The following is a 17189-nucleotide window of genomic DNA, read 5'->3' on the forward strand; positions in this document are numbered from 1 at the left end:
TGAATAGCATAATATCACAGTGGCTGATCCACTTTTGTCAGACAAGGTGAAGGGGCATACAATCTCACCCAGAGGCAGTGGCCCAGACTGCCACTTGGAAGTGAGTGTAACCTGAGAGCTGACCTATACAGCAGAAATTGATACAACTCCACTCTGACCAGACATCATCCTGTGGACCGTTCCTGCCAGGACTGAAATCACTGCCTCATGGGAAGATAGAATGGAGGCATCCTTTGAAAGGAAGGGGTAAAAGTACAAGGAGTTGGTTGCGGTGTGCATGGAAGCAAGGTGGAAGATAGCAGTCTACCCAGTAGAAGTTGGTTGCAGAGGTTTTGTCAGAACCTCCACCCAATGATTTCTAAAGGCTGTTGGAATTACCGGTTCCAGGCAATTTCTAAAGGCTGTTGGAATTACCGGTTCCAGGCCAAAGAAAGTGATCAAAGAACTGGCAGAGTTTAAGCACAGCAAGGAAGTTTCTGGCTTTGGCTTAAGAGAAATGATACAAAGATCCTAGGGCATCTTTTTTAAGTGTTAGGGAGACGTGACTACCAATGCTCCACCATACTTAGATGCTCTTGATCGAAGTGGCGAAACATCAGGGAAATGTGGCTCCCAGCTGATGACCACGCAGCTGGCCCATCAGCATTGGTGAAAGTGCATCAGGCAGTAATGCCAAGCAGCTGACGAATACCAGTACTTCCATCACCTTCCAATCAAGGCAGGTCTCATTTTCCCAGCAAGATGACAGTTTTTTATAATGCCAGAAGCAAATGTGAAGAGTATAATCATCAAGTCATTGATGATGGTGAACAACACAGGACAATGTGCAGATCTTAAGTGTAAGTTTTAATGCAAGCTCATATGAGAGTTGCTTATTATTTAAATTAAATCAGACTTAAGCAAGCACTTAAAGTCTACAATTGCTGCCTAGCTTGCCATGTTTATCGTTTAAATTTACTTTGCCACACCTGTGTTTCCTATCCTAACCCATTTTGAGAAAAATAAATTATTATTATTATTATTATTATTATTATTATATGTGTATGAGTTTGGGGAAATAGTTCACAATTTTTTCTGCAAAAGAAACATGGTCCCAGTTTAGGAAATTTTAATTAATTATGAGTTACTTCATGTACTACATTTGTATGCTCAAGTGTCAAATTAAGACCAGTATCAGATAAGGACAAAATAATAAATGTTTTCAAAAAGCTTATTACATTATGAAAAAGACAATTCACAATTACTCTGTTCATTAATGCTACAAATATAAAACTAGTTTCAAAGGAATGACTGTACTAAAAATAAGGAAATAAAAGTGACAGGATGAACAGCAAAATATTCATAATTTTAAAAGAAATGTACTTTTACCTACTTTATTTGTGTTCTTAATTTCAGAACATAAAATAGTTTTCTTTCATTAGTATAGATGGCAAAGATAAGGTATTAGATTAGAGATTACAGATATTTTTTTAACATACACTGTATGAGCATTGAGAAATTCTTGTGCCGTAGACCTGATATATTAAAATACAGTAAATAAATAAGAGTAACAAGATAAATGAATGAAAAAAATGAATAGCATAAATAAATACAGAAAATTAGATAAGTTAAAAACAAGTGACATACATTATAATTACACATAAACCAGCACATGGGTACAGTACACAGTGCAGGGCAGACAGAGTCAGGTTACTAGGAGTTCAGTGACCTTACAGTATGTCCTGCGGGGAGAGCTGTTCCTGAAGCGAGTGGAGTGGATGGTGAGGCTCTGGTAGCTATTCCCAGATGGCAGAAATGAAAACAAGGGATGAACTAAACTGAATTTAACTGAACTAGATGTAATTTATAAAAAACTAAAGTAGCATTATGAGTTTTTTTAGAGCTTTTTTTAAGGGTCTTTTCTTTTTTGGTATTTCTATTACATACACTAACCTCTCAAAAGCATTATTATATAACTCCTCTAACATAAAAAAACAGAAATAAGCATAAGAACCAATTACTGAACCTCTACATGACACTGAAATCTTTATGTTATATAAACATTATATAAATGACTACCATGAGTCATGACGGCTGTAACCAGTACACCAAGTAGTTAAAGGGGATTTGGACCAAATACTTGGCATCCCATTAGGCTTTGTCAGTGAGTTTAAGGTTACAGATAGAGGGAAATATCAGCAAGCTGCTTCCCAGAAAAATGTGCTTCCCAGCTTTCAACTTACAGACTTACATAAGAGGACAGCGTCTACCCTAGAGAAGGATTCTATAAACATATCACAAATGACCCATGAACTGCATATTTATTTAATTGCACTTCTAACAACCATTGAATAAAACCAAGATGCTGAAGCCCTATTAAACAATGGCAACTATTCAAACTAAGATCAACAGTAAGCTATGGTGGTAAAAAGCACAAATAATTCTAAATTAGGTAAAATAGTACTTCAGTTTATTAGATAATTTTTCTCATCTTGTCTTATTTTCCATCCACATTTCCTTATGAAGGTCAGACTAGACTTCCCTTAGAAAATGTTTGGTTCCATCATGACAATTCTCTGGCACTTTCATGCCATACATAATATAAAATTTCTCCAGCATGCCTTGAGTGTGATTACTGCTGTTGCACAGATCTTTTGTCAGTTGGGCAGTTACTTTTACTCTCATTTGTGAAGAAACTTGTTCTTCTTCTTCACTTAAACTCTTCCTCATGAGGCTGCTGCATCTTCCACACCCAATGGAGAGTAAATCACTCCTTTCTGGAGGAGAAGCACAACTTCAGCTTTGGCATATTCATTTTCACCAAAACAGAGTTACCAGTTCACAATGGAGATCACTGTCAGTTAAAGCCATGGGGGGAAAAAATCATTGTAGAATTTCAATTCTCAGAACATCAAAACATACACTCCCTGGGCTGCAGCCACATCTTAATGTCCTGTCTATGAAGAATTACAAATTATTTGTTATAAGCCACATACATCCAATTTAACAAGATCCAATTTAATATCAAGTACGCAACACAACTCTTATTGCACAAACACAGGAACTGAGCCAAATGCAGTTAGAGTATGTAGTTTGAAGGTTTCTTCAGAATCACAAAACAATTTTAAAGAGGACTGACAAACTCATCTAGGATTTCAGATACGACTATTGTCAAGAAGGAGCACTCTGGCACAGGTTTTCCCAGAAAGGTTGAGGATTATGGTCCCCTGAGAAATGGAATACACAGTATTGCCACCCGAGTCTGCCCTTCATTGCGCACTGAAAATACCTTCTACACAACATAGAAAAGGTGTGTTAAGCCAACCAAGACATGCATTAAATATCTGTTCATCAGTTTTCTGAACCATTTTCATTATAGTGCCATGGGGGAAGTAAAACAGACATTCAAAAGGGAAAAATCGTTAATTTAAATATAGTTATGTGAAGTGTTACCACTATGAATAGTGTATGAAGGGACATTATAGCAAACAAACCAAATATAACAAAAATGCCAATAAGAACAGTAAACTTTAGGAGAAAATGAGTGAATAAAGTGAAAGGGAACAATTTTAATTAAGCATATTCAATTAACAGAACAGCTCCAGGGTATTCATTTTCTGGGCCAGTAACTATATTCATCCTTGAAGGAAACACAGCTTTATCTTCCTTTGTTTCAGGGCTAAATTAGGAATTCTTAGATGACATGTTTCTACAGGACACACATAGTGTAGCAGCCTGCAAAGGGTTGTGTACTCATTGGTTATTCATAGAAAAGATACCAGGAGGTTTTGGCACTAGCTATTTCTTTGCGTATAGTTGTGGCCCAAAATGTTTAAAATGTGTGTTGAATTTGGGCATAAAGAATATAATCATAGAGTAAAAATATATAGTTTTTTTCTCATTAACATATTGTTTTTCTCATTTCTCTGTGATACCACAATTTTCGTAAACGCATGAAGGGATAATTTAAATTATATTCACAAACATGAAAACTCTACACAGACATAAAAGTAGCATGTAACTGAACTGGCAATGCCATGACCTCAGCTAATCATTGTACCAGCATGCAAATTCAACTCCTGCCCATTTTTCTGAAGTGAGAGATTAATATTTCCATCCATTTTTCTGAAAACAAAGCCCTTCCTAGGCTTCATTGGTTGATTTCTAGATCTGTATTTCCAAAAAATCCATATTATCTTTACAATTTATGTCATTATTTTTATAACTCATTGTATAAAGATTTAATAAAAAATTTTAGAAAGAAACAATGAAAAATTCTGGCTAAGAAGGGTGTTTTCAGTTTGTTGAAGATTCTTCCTAGGAACAGTTACCTAGTTGCCATTTCCACTGGGAACAAAGATCACTGCAGTTGCCAAATGAGGCCAAGAAGCTCTGTTATGTTCTGTCATAGGTCATGAACTCATGCTGCTAAACTCTTTTTAAAGGTACATCATTGAAGGTGAGAATAAGTAAGGCTACTATTTCTCACTTACCTAAAATCTTATTTTTTGTTATATTTTTTTCTATTGATGAGCTGTCAAAATATAATTTATGCTCATAATAGTTTAAAAATGAATGAATTCTTCTCATTAAGTTAAAAAGCAACTTAAAGGTTAGGAGATTATAACACCAAACATATGGACAAACTGACACATGGTATACAATTTATTCCTTACTTAAGTGGCAACATTCTTCACAGACTAAAAAAAGTACTGTGTAAGTCTTTCATGTTAATTCTTGCCTGCACATAGGAAGCCTGAAAAATGGGGCAATTTTCTTCAGATGAATGTAATAGCTTTATCATTTTAATCCTTTTGGCTTTATCATAGCAGACAAAGACTACAGGAATTCTACAGAGTTTGCCAATGCACTTTAAAATAAGTTGCTGTACAAGCCAATGTAAGCATGACGTAATATAATAGAATACCACAAAGTCAAAGCTAATGAATAAAAGGTGTCCTAGACTAACTATACTTCTGGAGTAAAGCACAAACAAAACAGACTGAATCAAGTATTTTAAAATAAAAAATAAGTGCAATGCCAAACTGACTGACATCAATGGTAGGACATTTATGAAATGGTGTATTTGCTGGAGTCAAATAATTTCGAAAAATCTGTTATTCTTTTCAAAGTATTAACAATACTATATGATTTGGAAAAGAATGTTTTTCACAGTGTAAAATTAAAAAGAATACTTGTAAGTTTTTGTGTTTGCACTCTTTGTATGGAGTAGATACTGTAGGTTAAAGTCCTTAGAATGAACAAATATTTTACAAAAGAAGCATCTGTTTGCAAAATTATATTTTTGGCATTTTTGTTTTGTTATTCCAATCACATTATTATGATGAGTACTTACAATTTTTTTACAGTTAACAGTACTATATAAATTTATGACTGAACCATACAGTATCATTCGCATCCAAAATTTAAGTTTCTATGTACTTTGTAATGAAAAATATGGCAAATGTGGAAGAGAAAATTAATGTTATTTTTTAAATTAAGTTGCTAACCATATTCTGGGTAACTTGATATGATAACATATTTTTAAAAAACAGCATGAAAATATGTTTGTAGATATAATTTGCTTTCTTTCTTCAAGACTGTAATAAGGAAATATTCGTGGAAAAAATGGAATTGCTTATCCATCTGCCATCTAGAACTTTTTAAGCAACTTAATTTATTATGCTGTTATGTTGTTAGGTATTGTTCTCTCCTGCATCCCAAAGACAAACAGATTAGATTTATTAACAACTATAAATTGAGTCATTTCAAGAATACTGTGTTCTATGCATTTTCATAACCAAAAGTTGCCATGTAGAACCTAAAATAGGTACTTGAAAAAGTATTACTGTATACTGTATTACCAATCTAGAAAAGAAGTTTCTAAAACATGTGCACAAAGCTACTTAATCAGTGTGCGCTAAATTATCACAATTAGTCATGACACATTGAAAAAATAGCATATACTACTTTTATACAGCTTCATTCTTCTTAGATGTTATGGAATGCTGACTAAATAGCAGTGTAACTTTCTTGGGGATTCTATGAATGGGTATTTTCTAGCACAATATCGGATTATTTCATGTGATGTGACTCTTAAAATATGCTGTTAATTGAAATCTATTTTGACACTTTTGATTTCAACCTACTATTTCTGATGAAGGTGGCTATGGAAAATATGCTGACCTGGACAGTTGAAGGCCATCCAGTTCTCAGCAAAATGTTCTAACTTCTTCCTGGGAATTCCCAAGAGTTCTCAGGCTAACCAAGAAACATAATTCTTTACAATAATGGGGTCTGTCCCAGGGCCTTCTCGCAATGAGCTGAGGCTTGTACTGTATATCCCCAGTTTGAACTGTCCAGACACACAACACCTATTTGTTTAAACCACCCAACCTGAATCCATAGTAGCAGTAGTTCTTTTCAAAGGCCCTCACAAGATGCTGAATTTCTCACCCTATCACAAAAAAATATACTCTCATTTCTGCCACGGGTATTCTGAATGTCACTTACTGAATCTCATTCTTATGGAATCATTACCATTACTGAGGATGGGGAAGTAGACTAATCTTTTAATTGTTCATTAAAAAGAGATTAAATCTTGTAAGTACGACACTATTGTTATCTCTGACCACGCCCCTTTGATCATGGACCAAAAATCATTAAGCCCCACATACTCATCACTCAGCTGTCGTCTTAACCCACTTTTATTGCTATAAACTCACTTCAGAGTGGGAAAGCAGCGGGCCCTGATGGCTACCCTAACGATTTATAAAAAATTCTCAATTAAGCTAGCTCCCCTTTTATTAGCAACATTTACAGAAGCTAGAGACAATAAAATTCTACCTCAAACTTTTTGCCAAGCATTAATTAGTCTTTCCTAAACAAAATAAGGACTTATTAAAATGTGCATCATATAGACCAATTTCACTTCTGAATAATGATGTTAAGATACTCTCCCAAGCTAGAATGATTGAGAAAGTGCTTCTTTCGGTAATATCACAAGACCAAACTGGATTTATTAAAGGCAGACACTTAGCTTCCAATCTTTTATGCCTGTGTAATGTAACATATTCACCCACAAAGTCTAACACCCCAGAGATATTATTATCATTGGATGCAGAAAAAGCATTTGATATGGTTGAATGGAACTATCTTTTAACTACATTGGAGAAATTTGGGTTTGGCCCGAACATGGATCAAGCTACTGTATATCAGTCCAGAAGCTTCAGTTTGTATTAACAACATTTGTTCAGACTACTTCAAACTAGAACGTGGTACCAGACAAGGATGACCCTTGTTACCACTGCTTTTTGCAATCACCATTGAGCCACTGACAGTTCACTGTAGAAATGCTTATGAGATAAAGGGGATTATCAGAGAAGGCCTTGAATAAAAATTTTCTCTAGATGCAGATGATATAGTACTGCATATATCAGATCCACAATATACTGTGCCTGCAGTCCTAACAGCACTAACAGAATTTCAAAATATTTCTGGTCTCAGAATTAATTTGAATAAAAGTGTGCTCTTTCCGGTGAATTCTCAAGCACACAATATTTGATTGAACACCTTCCCTTTTATCATTGCAGATCAGTTTAAATACCTAGGGGTAAACCATACAAGAAAATATAAAGCTCTTTATCAACAAAAGTTTGCCACCTGTATAAAAAAAATTAAGCAAGACTTGCGTAAATGCTCTAGCCTTCATCTCACTTTAGCTGGAAGAATTAACATTGTCAAGATGGATATCCTTCCTAAGCTTCTTATTCTGTTTCAAAATATTCCAATATACATCAATAAATCATTTTTTAAGGAATTAGATTCAACCCTAACCTCATTTATTTGGATTCAAAACATCCATGTATCCAAAGGGCGACCCTACAAAGACCTAAGGTGGAAGGTGGCATGGCTCTACCTAATTTTCAATTTTATTACTGCGCAGCAAATATACAAGCGATAAAAACCTGGACATTGACACAAACAGATGAACATACACAGGCTTGGTCCACAATAGAAATAAAATCCTGCAGTACTTATTTATATTCCTTGCTTTGTACCCAGATAAGTACCAGTCATCACCAATATACTAATAACCCAATTGTGCTTCACTCACTCAGAATATTGAACCAATGTAGGAAGTATTTTAAGATAGAGAAGCTTTTATCTGTGGCACCTCTGCACGAGAACCACCTTTGTCCACCCTCTCAAATGTACGCAGTTTTTAATGTCTGGAAAACACTCAGGATTAAATCACTTAGAGATCTGTACATAGTCAACGTCTTTGCGTCCTACGAACAATTACACTCCAAATTTTACTTTCCAGCAACACATTTCTTTCACTACCTTCAAATTAGAAACTTTGTTAAAGAAAACCTGCCCAATTTTCCTCACCTCACACCTACATCTATGTTGGAAAAAATATTGATCAGTCTTGAGGACTTAGACAGCATCTCCGTAATATATAAAACATTTTACAGTCCCTCCCTTTCAAAGATCCAAGAGTACAGTGGGAAAAGGATCTCTCACTCAACATCTCAGAAAAGGAGTGGATGGTAGCAATGCACAGAATTCACTTGAGCTCCATATGCGCAAAACATACAATTACAATTAAAAATTATATATCGAGCACATCTGTCTCGCTTAAAATTGTCCAAAATGTTTCCAGGGCAAGATCCAACCTGCGAATGCTGCAATCAAATTCCGGCCTCACTGGGCCACACGTTTTGGGCGTACACCAAATTAACATCATTCTGGACCAAAATCTTTAAATGCCTTTCAGACAAGACAGCCTTGGTGTCACTATTCCTTCTAATCCATTCACAGCTGTGTTTGGTATACTTCCAGATGGGCTTAAAGTGGAGAAGGACAAACAAACTGTAATTGCCTTTACTACACTAATGACACGTAGACTTATCTTGCCTAACTGGAAGAATCCTAACTCATTTATATTAAGTTAGTGGGTAACTGATGTTAAATAATGTACTATTTGAAATTGGAAAAAGTCAAATTCTCACTTAAGAGTATCTGTACAAAACTTTTTCAAAACCTGGCAGGATCTATTCAATAACATTTTAGAATAAGCATTTAAACTGAGGAAGCAGATTCTCTCCCGTCTTTTTTATTCCATTTATTTTTATTTATTTACTAATTTATCTATTTACTTATTTTTACTAGTTTAATGTTTTACTAAGCTGGCCTAGCTCTATTTCTCATGGGTGGGGGCTGATGTGTTTCAAACCTAGTTCTGTTAAACTTGACTTGCTTGTATGAAATGTTATTTGATTTAAATAAAATCAATAAAATGCAAAAAAAAAAAAAGAAAAGCTTGGGTCCATCTTCACCACCACAATCTTGTATAATTTCCCCAAAACTGCTATGGCTATACTGATTTGTTGGACAACCTCATGACAAAAACAAACGGAAGAGGAGACGAAATACACCCATGGTTGATTCTACCCCCACAATATAAGGACTCGAGTTAATGCCAAGTACAAGAAAACTGTCACACTACAAACACAGGGACTGAATAGCACTCAGCTGTAGCCCTTGAGCTCCACCTCTAACTTTGACAAGATCCCATGTATTAAAGAAGGAGGCTGTCTTCCATTCAGTGTTAGCAGGCCAGTCTCTGGATTGGACTGAGTGGTACCAGTAGGCTAAACATTCAGCAGCTGCAGGAGCAGCTGAAGTGAAACCCTCTTAATGAAAAAACGTTTTCTAAGTCCATGTTAAATTACTTCTGGACTGCCTCAAAAAGGTTCTGGCAAGCCATTCAATGATTTAAGAAAGGCAAGTTGTGACATTACCCAAAATATTCTCTGCAAGGGTGAAGTATTTTTGTCTTCAATTAAGGATTGGTGGAATGAGCTGGAGTGGGTACTATGAGGGACTTCTTAACTCAGTGCATACACTCTCATAATAGGTGCTTCTGCAAGAAACATTGGTTGTAAAACATTTAAACAATGTTAATATTGATTCACCTAAACAGATGGAGTTTAGGAGGTGACATGACTTAAGTCTTTTAAATCATCAAATAAATTCATACAATGGATCCCAGTGGTTCCCTTAAATTAAGTTCTTCAAAAAGAACACATGAACACAAATGGTAACTTGTCAAATGTAGATTTTGCACAAACATTACAAAGTTTTCCTTTGAACAGTGAACCATAGTCATATAGAATAAATTATGCTTTAGGAACTTTGAAAATTCAACTTGACATTATTTTGGAAAAATCAGGGAAACAGGATTGTTAGCTTTTTTGGACTAAATGTTTTTTTCTCATCAAAATTGTTTTAATGTTCTAAACAAGCGTTTTTAAACAATACTGTTTGAACAAGTTTAAACTGATTAAAAACATAATAATGAGTGACAAACACTGTTCATGTTAGGATTATTTAAATATTAGAAAGGTTCTTTATATTCTATACACATTTAAAAATATATCACAAACAATTACTCCACAGGAATAAATTATAAACAGTAAATGAATGTATTAACTAAAATACATGCTGTGTATTTACAGTACTTCTGAAGTTATTATTACAATGGAATAAGGAACACTCAGACTCGCACAATTTGGCATGATTTCTTATCAAACTGCAAGAAGTCAAAAGACAAATGTTTCACATCTTCCTACCTCATTAAAGCGTGCAACAAGATCTTCAATGGTATTGCTGCTGATGCTATTTTCAGAGAAGGCAGGTGCAGCCACGGACATTTTAAGAAGAGACTGCCTGTGCTGACAATCTAGACTGCTCAGATCCTTAGTTAAGAAGCAAAGGTAATCAATAGGAAGAACTCTGCGGTACAGTTCTTGCTCTTGTTCTGTCAGAATGCTGGCAATCTCTTCAGGAAACTGGATCAGATGCCTTAAATCCACAAGTTCTTTACTGATTCCTGCTACATTTGATGGTACAGCATTTGAACCTGCCATGGTTGAGTACAACTGACGATCTAAAGGAAATAAAGGAGTAAACAACAAAATCTGTATTTATGAGATGAAACTTAACAAATCAGAAAAAGAACTTAGAAACATTTATCACCTTTAGCAGTCAAAAATATATGCCTTTTTCTCCAAACCGTTAAATCAGTGGTAAGTAATATTTTATGAATGGAGTCTAGAGTTGATATGTACTTAAGCACTATATGTCCTACTTTTGGTTTATCTTCAGTTTTTTCTTCTATTTTCAGTGTATCTTCAATTTATCCATGTTAAAATCTGCATGGAAAAAGTCCCTAAGTCATTAAAATGGGTGATATGGAAAGATACAGCACATGGAAAATAATCAAAATTACTATATTAGAAATTAGTATTATCTATAAGATAGTATTAAAAAATATTTTAAATTTCTGGGTGATAGTTTGGCAATAAACAAATTAGCAATAACAAATATAAACCTGTGTTTTTTTTTTCTCCAGGAGCACAAATATTTGTCACACATCACAAAAATGTGTGTGTTATAGTAACTGACAACTCTAAACTTGCCCAGTATTTATAAGGATGGGCATAACCTGTAATGGATGATATCCAGTTCAGGGGTTGGTTATGGTTCTCAGTGATACTTGCTTACACAAAAAAAATTGCACTTACAAAATTACATTTAATGAGTACTATTATGCATATTTGTAAAGATTAAAAATATTATTTGCAGCAAAAGTTAAAGAGTTAAAAATGTAAAGCATTTAAAGAAGTACTCCACACATCTGGAAAGAAATTAATGTACATTGATTACAAAACATAAATGATCTTTTTGGTAAATAAATGTCATGTGAAAAACACATTTCTTAAATTCTCATGCAGTAATATAATTTTCAAACATTATTTAAACTATTAGTAGAAAAATCAATATTAGCAATATTTGAAGTTTCAATATAATTTAAAAATAACTAAATCATGAGATACAGGAATTTTTATAAAGAAACACTTTCATTATATGGACTTGTTGTATCAAACTTAATGTCAACTTTCATCATGTTTTTAACTTTTTTCTTAAACAGTGCTTTGTGCACTATGCATGAATAGCAATTATAAATCAATGTATTATTTAGTTTATATTTATGTACTGTGACAGACGTCCAGGGACCTTGCCCCACAGGGATGCCGGACGTACGGAAATACCGGAAGGAAGGCAGTGTTTTCCCTGGGCCACAAGGGGGCAGTGCCCCTGGGTTCTACGGGGGCCACTGAGATGAGGGATCCAACCCTATGCTCCACCGTAGCCACCGCCAGGGGGCGCCTGGATAGCCCCTGGACTTGAATATGCATACTTGGGAGTGCTGCCGGAAGGAAGACTGAATTCCCTTGCAGCATTTCCGACACACCCGGAAGTGCTGCCAGATGTTAATCAGGGGCCACCTGCAACACATCCAGGGACTGAATAAAAGGGGCCGCCTCACTCCAATCAGGGAGCCGGAGTTGGGTGGGAGAAGGACTGAGCTTGCCAGTGAGGAGTTGGAGGCGGCCGAAGAAGCAGAGAGGAGTCCTAAGAGACTGTGTCTAGGTGATTGTGCACTGTATATTGTCTTGGGGGGTGTGGGTTGTAATAAACGTGTGTTGTTGAAGACTTTCTGTATCGGCCTGTCGGTGTCCGGGTCCAACATGTCCACAGTACATTTCTTATAATAACATATGGTCTCTGAAATGGTGCGAGAAATTTATAGAAAATTTGCTAGCTTCTGAACTGCTCTGGAAGCCTTAAATGGTTTTTTTCACAGTATACCTGTGGCCCGCAACAGAGACTAAGGAAGACTTAACTGACCACTTAGAGGGGCTGAAGCATCATAAAAATTGTGCATTAAAACATACCTTCTCTTTTCATAACTTAAGCACCCTTTTCTCTCAAATTTAGACATGAGTAAGATAAATGAGAACTAACTAAGTCTGCATTATATCCAAAATTAATCAAAATTATTTTATCAATTCTCTTTTCACTAAACTTTGTAGGTATCATGAACAATCTCTCATCTAGTGTTTTTAATTTAAAACCTATATGTCTCTATACTTTTCAATTCACAATGAAAGCAAAATGAAATGTTCAATGGTCTATCTAAGCGGAGTAATTTTTGCTGTTGAATTCTTTGTACTGGCCAGAAGTGGCTACTTGACATATGGACAAGCATTCAATAATATGGTAATCTAATGTGAAACCTTACTCAGGAACAAAAAACAAGCAAAAGTTGCAGGTATAATTTAACACTGCTTAAGGATTTCCCAAAACATAGATCGCACACATTACACAGACAACCACCAGGCATAGGATCTAATCACTGTAAAACTATTAGCACCTAAATTGCTATCAATATTTTTCTGTAATTGTGGCACTTGCATTTTTGTCTCTTTTTTATTTTAGTTTGATTTGTTGTATTGATATCTATAATTAAGAAATGCATTTCTGCTAAAACTGAAAATGACAGAATTCTAGTAATTATAAGATATACACCCATGGTAGATTATAAGATACATGGAATAAGGAACATTTAATTAAAAGTGTTATTTTAATTTTCAAATAACTTTATAGAATTAATAAAATAGAGCAGTGGAACAACATTGTTAAACACTGCACAAACTGTGCATTTGTGTATAGCACCTAATAATTACTAGTAATAATGACTATCAATAAAAATCAATGTATTCCACCAATATAATTTTTTTCATCTAAACTTCAATAAAAGTATACTCTTTAGTCTTTTACGTTTGATCCAATATTGTCACAAATTCTAATTCTGAAGTAGGTCTCAGTATTAGGACAAATCATGCCAATTTCTTTAACACAACAGTCATGTGGCAGAAATGGTGATTAATGAAAAAAATGACAACCACTATTCATTAATGTGATGTACAGCATTTAAGTAAAGAAAAAGTTTAGTAACTCTGTTAAGAAAAAAAAAACTAAATCATCAAACCTCAAAACCATTAGTCTCTCATACCTATAAACTATTCAATAAACAGTAGATTTATGTCATACTGAGAACTTTGATGTACAGCATTTGAAGCTATTGATAGCTGAAAAATAGACCTGAATTTTTTGAAAGAATATACAGTCAACTATGTCCAAAACTTACTTTTTAAAAAGTAGACCAGTTATGCTGAGCGACTTCATTGGAAAGAGAAAAGAACAGGTATGGTTGCTTCAGGAAAAGTACAGAGAGAGCGTCTCCTGCTCGCATATAACTGTCAGTTGGCAGCTGCTGCAGCGTGCAATGAAACCTGACGTGCTGAATGAGAGACATGGAGGCCACCCATTCCACTCTAGTTCACTGAGGTCATGTTACCCATACATAAAAACTAACGTTTGCGACACCAGAGGGCCACATCGAGCATCCAGAAACTGGGTAAGGACCATTCAAAAGTAAATAAAATTCAGCATATTAGAAGTAAACACCTAACACGTCTACTGAAACAAGCCACAGTTGTCAACTCTTAAGTATTTTTTAGACACATACTGTATACCAAGCCCTTTACGTAAATTGATGTGCTTTGGAATATATTTTATATCCAGTTCTACATAGGACATTCAATTCTTCTCATATAATCTTATATATGTAAAGATAATTTGTGTCTCAAAATTTAACAAGTGTGGATAAATATAAATTTGTCAAGGATTCCTGGCATTCCATCTACTTTTGATTCACGTCTTGCACAGAATGCTGTGATTAAAGATTTTAACACCTCATAATAATTAACTGTTCAGTGCATTTTAAGAAATATACAAACGGGCAAATGGATTGATGATTGTTTTTTCGGCTGTATATTTCATATTAATATTTTAAAACAAGACTGATTTAAATATAAAGTTTTTATAAAATCAACATTAAATTGATTAAAATGTGACTTGTAAATTGCAAGCCATACAGTGTGGTGTAGGTGCTAGACTTTATAAGGTAATTAGCTTTAATCCCTGTCTCTGACTCTCTGCATGACCTGTAATTTCTGCCTATTTGTGCACCAGTTGCATAAAATACATGTAAACAAGTGTAGGCACCCTGATGATAATGCAAGTTATACTGGGTAACTGTTTCTGCCAAATATACAATAATCGTAACAATGTAAGTAATTTTATTAACTGAAAACATTTTAGACTTATATATATATATATACTGTGTGTATATATATATATATATATATATATATATATATATATATATATATATATATGTTTTTAGACATTTTAGACATATATATATATATATATATATATATATATATATATATATATGTTTTTAGACATTTTAGACATATATATATATATATATATATATATATATATATATATACATATATATATATAATATGGTTCTATTAAAAAGTCTTGATAAATAATGAGGGAAACAAATGTGAACAAACATATTTACAACTATTTTTCCTATCAATATACAGTATCACTTGTCACTTTACACAGGGCTCCGTTTCTACTCTACTCATCATTAATTGTCATTACCAAGATATAATTAAGAGAGAAGATATCACAGAAAAAACTGTATTAAAAATTATTAAAGAACATGATTAAAAAGAGGTAAGTTTTGAAATCTGTTTCCAAATATATATATATATTGCTAAATCTACTACATAATGACAATAAAGTCTGTGTGTATGTCCAGTCCCTGGCTTTGGTGATGTGATTGAAAGAGGAAGTGTGAGCATGAGAGTAAGAAACATGAGGAGGTGTGAAGGCATAGGAGGCACACTGACAATCACCTTCAAAGATGAGAAGTGTAAAACCGGACAGAAGGCTAGAAAGGCAACTCAAAAATAAAGAATAAATTAAAATAAAAAATAAAGAAGAAGCAGGCTTTATGGGAACACCGTTCGATAGAGGTATAGACACACAAACATACCGAGGCAAAGTGCTAAAGATACATGCTGGGCATGAAATAACAAATAATTTTAAATTATTCTGCTACCTGTCTTTGGCAGGTAGTGTGGCTAACTCATTACAAATGTCAAACTCTACTGTGCCTGTCTGAAAGTTTTGTGCTTTTGCCTGGTTACAATATAAATTTTTTTAAATTTTAAATCATGGTTAGAATCGAGAATATGAGGAAAAAGACTAACTAATTTAACAATAAGACCTTTTACAGGCAAAGCGACTTTCTGATTTGCGCAATAGCTGGCATAAGACCCTAGAGTCACAGGTGGGCCCTGGACTCAAATTAAGAGCCAATGTTTTAAACAGGATTAAAATGGTACAGGCTAATAAAGCATACGAGTCAAAACAAAGAGAGCAAATAGATGCTCTCTTTTTTTTTTTAGCTTTAAAACAGGTTTTGTCTTATACATAATCAAAAGTTTAATATTTATATACATAGTATTTAAATGGTTAAGTTTTCTTCAATTAATTCGTCCAACACCATTTAAAGTTTTCATTCTTCCTAGTGTAATGTACAAAATCTTTGAACTTCTGCTGACAAACACTAATTCAATCATCCTTAAATTTTTACCTCAACATCCATAGTGTATATGGTACAGAAAAGCTCATATTTGGGGTCCATGAAGAACAGTCAAATAACGTGGATCTGGCAAAGAGAAGATATCCCTACTTTACATGAAAATTGTGCTGGAACTAATTTTCAGTTAAAATAATTAACTGCCTATTAGGTTTCTCCATGTTTAAAAAGCATGTCAAGGGTGTTCTTCTATTGATGATGCGTTGACTGAGTGTAATTTGCCAAGCTGGGAACCTGAAAGTGAAATTTAAGTGTCTTTCTTTGATAGGAAATAATAAAAGACATATCACAGGACACAGTACTTAAAGAACATTCAGATGTTTGGGGTGAATCTCAGATTTAATCTTGTCTGCTGGTAGAACAGACCCAACATTGTACCAATTGCCATGACTACTTGAGAGTGGTGAGGAATGATATAGATAGAAAGTCACTGCTAGGACGTATGGAAGAAGTGAGTGACAAAAAAAACTAAAGTGGACACTCACCTTATGAACTTTCTCTTTAAATTATGTTCAGTATAATGTGGTGGCTAAAGAATTAAAATGAAATATTAGTAAATTATCAAACTAAATTCCCACCTGTAGGTTACCGTAAATGTGATTCACATAACATCCCTATGCACAAACTGAAAGAGTAATTATCTTTATTAAGAACTCCATTTAAAATGAGATTAAGATGTGTCCATTAATTACACACAGACATGCCCAACATTTGATGTAATGGATGACTGGATTCTTAAGACACCAAATCAGGGCACATTTTA

The 17189-nt window shown here is 34.2% G+C and overlaps 1 protein-coding gene across 1 annotated transcript in view; it reads right to left on the bottom strand.

Moving 5' to 3' along the window:
- The window catches only part of plce1 (phospholipase C, epsilon 1), a 310336-nt gene that overhangs the window by 106974 nt on the left and 186173 nt on the right, over window positions 1-17189 (bottom strand). Inside the window, 1 exon segment of the mRNA XM_051923099.1 lies at window positions 10620-10936. Within this exon segment, the coding sequence (XP_051779059.1) occupies window positions 10620-10936 (317 nt within the window).

The sequence above is a fragment of the Erpetoichthys calabaricus genome, chromosome 2, assembly GCF_900747795.2.
Source record: "Erpetoichthys calabaricus chromosome 2, fErpCal1.3, whole genome shotgun sequence".
In the NCBI taxonomy this organism is placed as follows: Eukaryota; Metazoa; Chordata; class Cladistia; order Polypteriformes; family Polypteridae; genus Erpetoichthys; species Erpetoichthys calabaricus.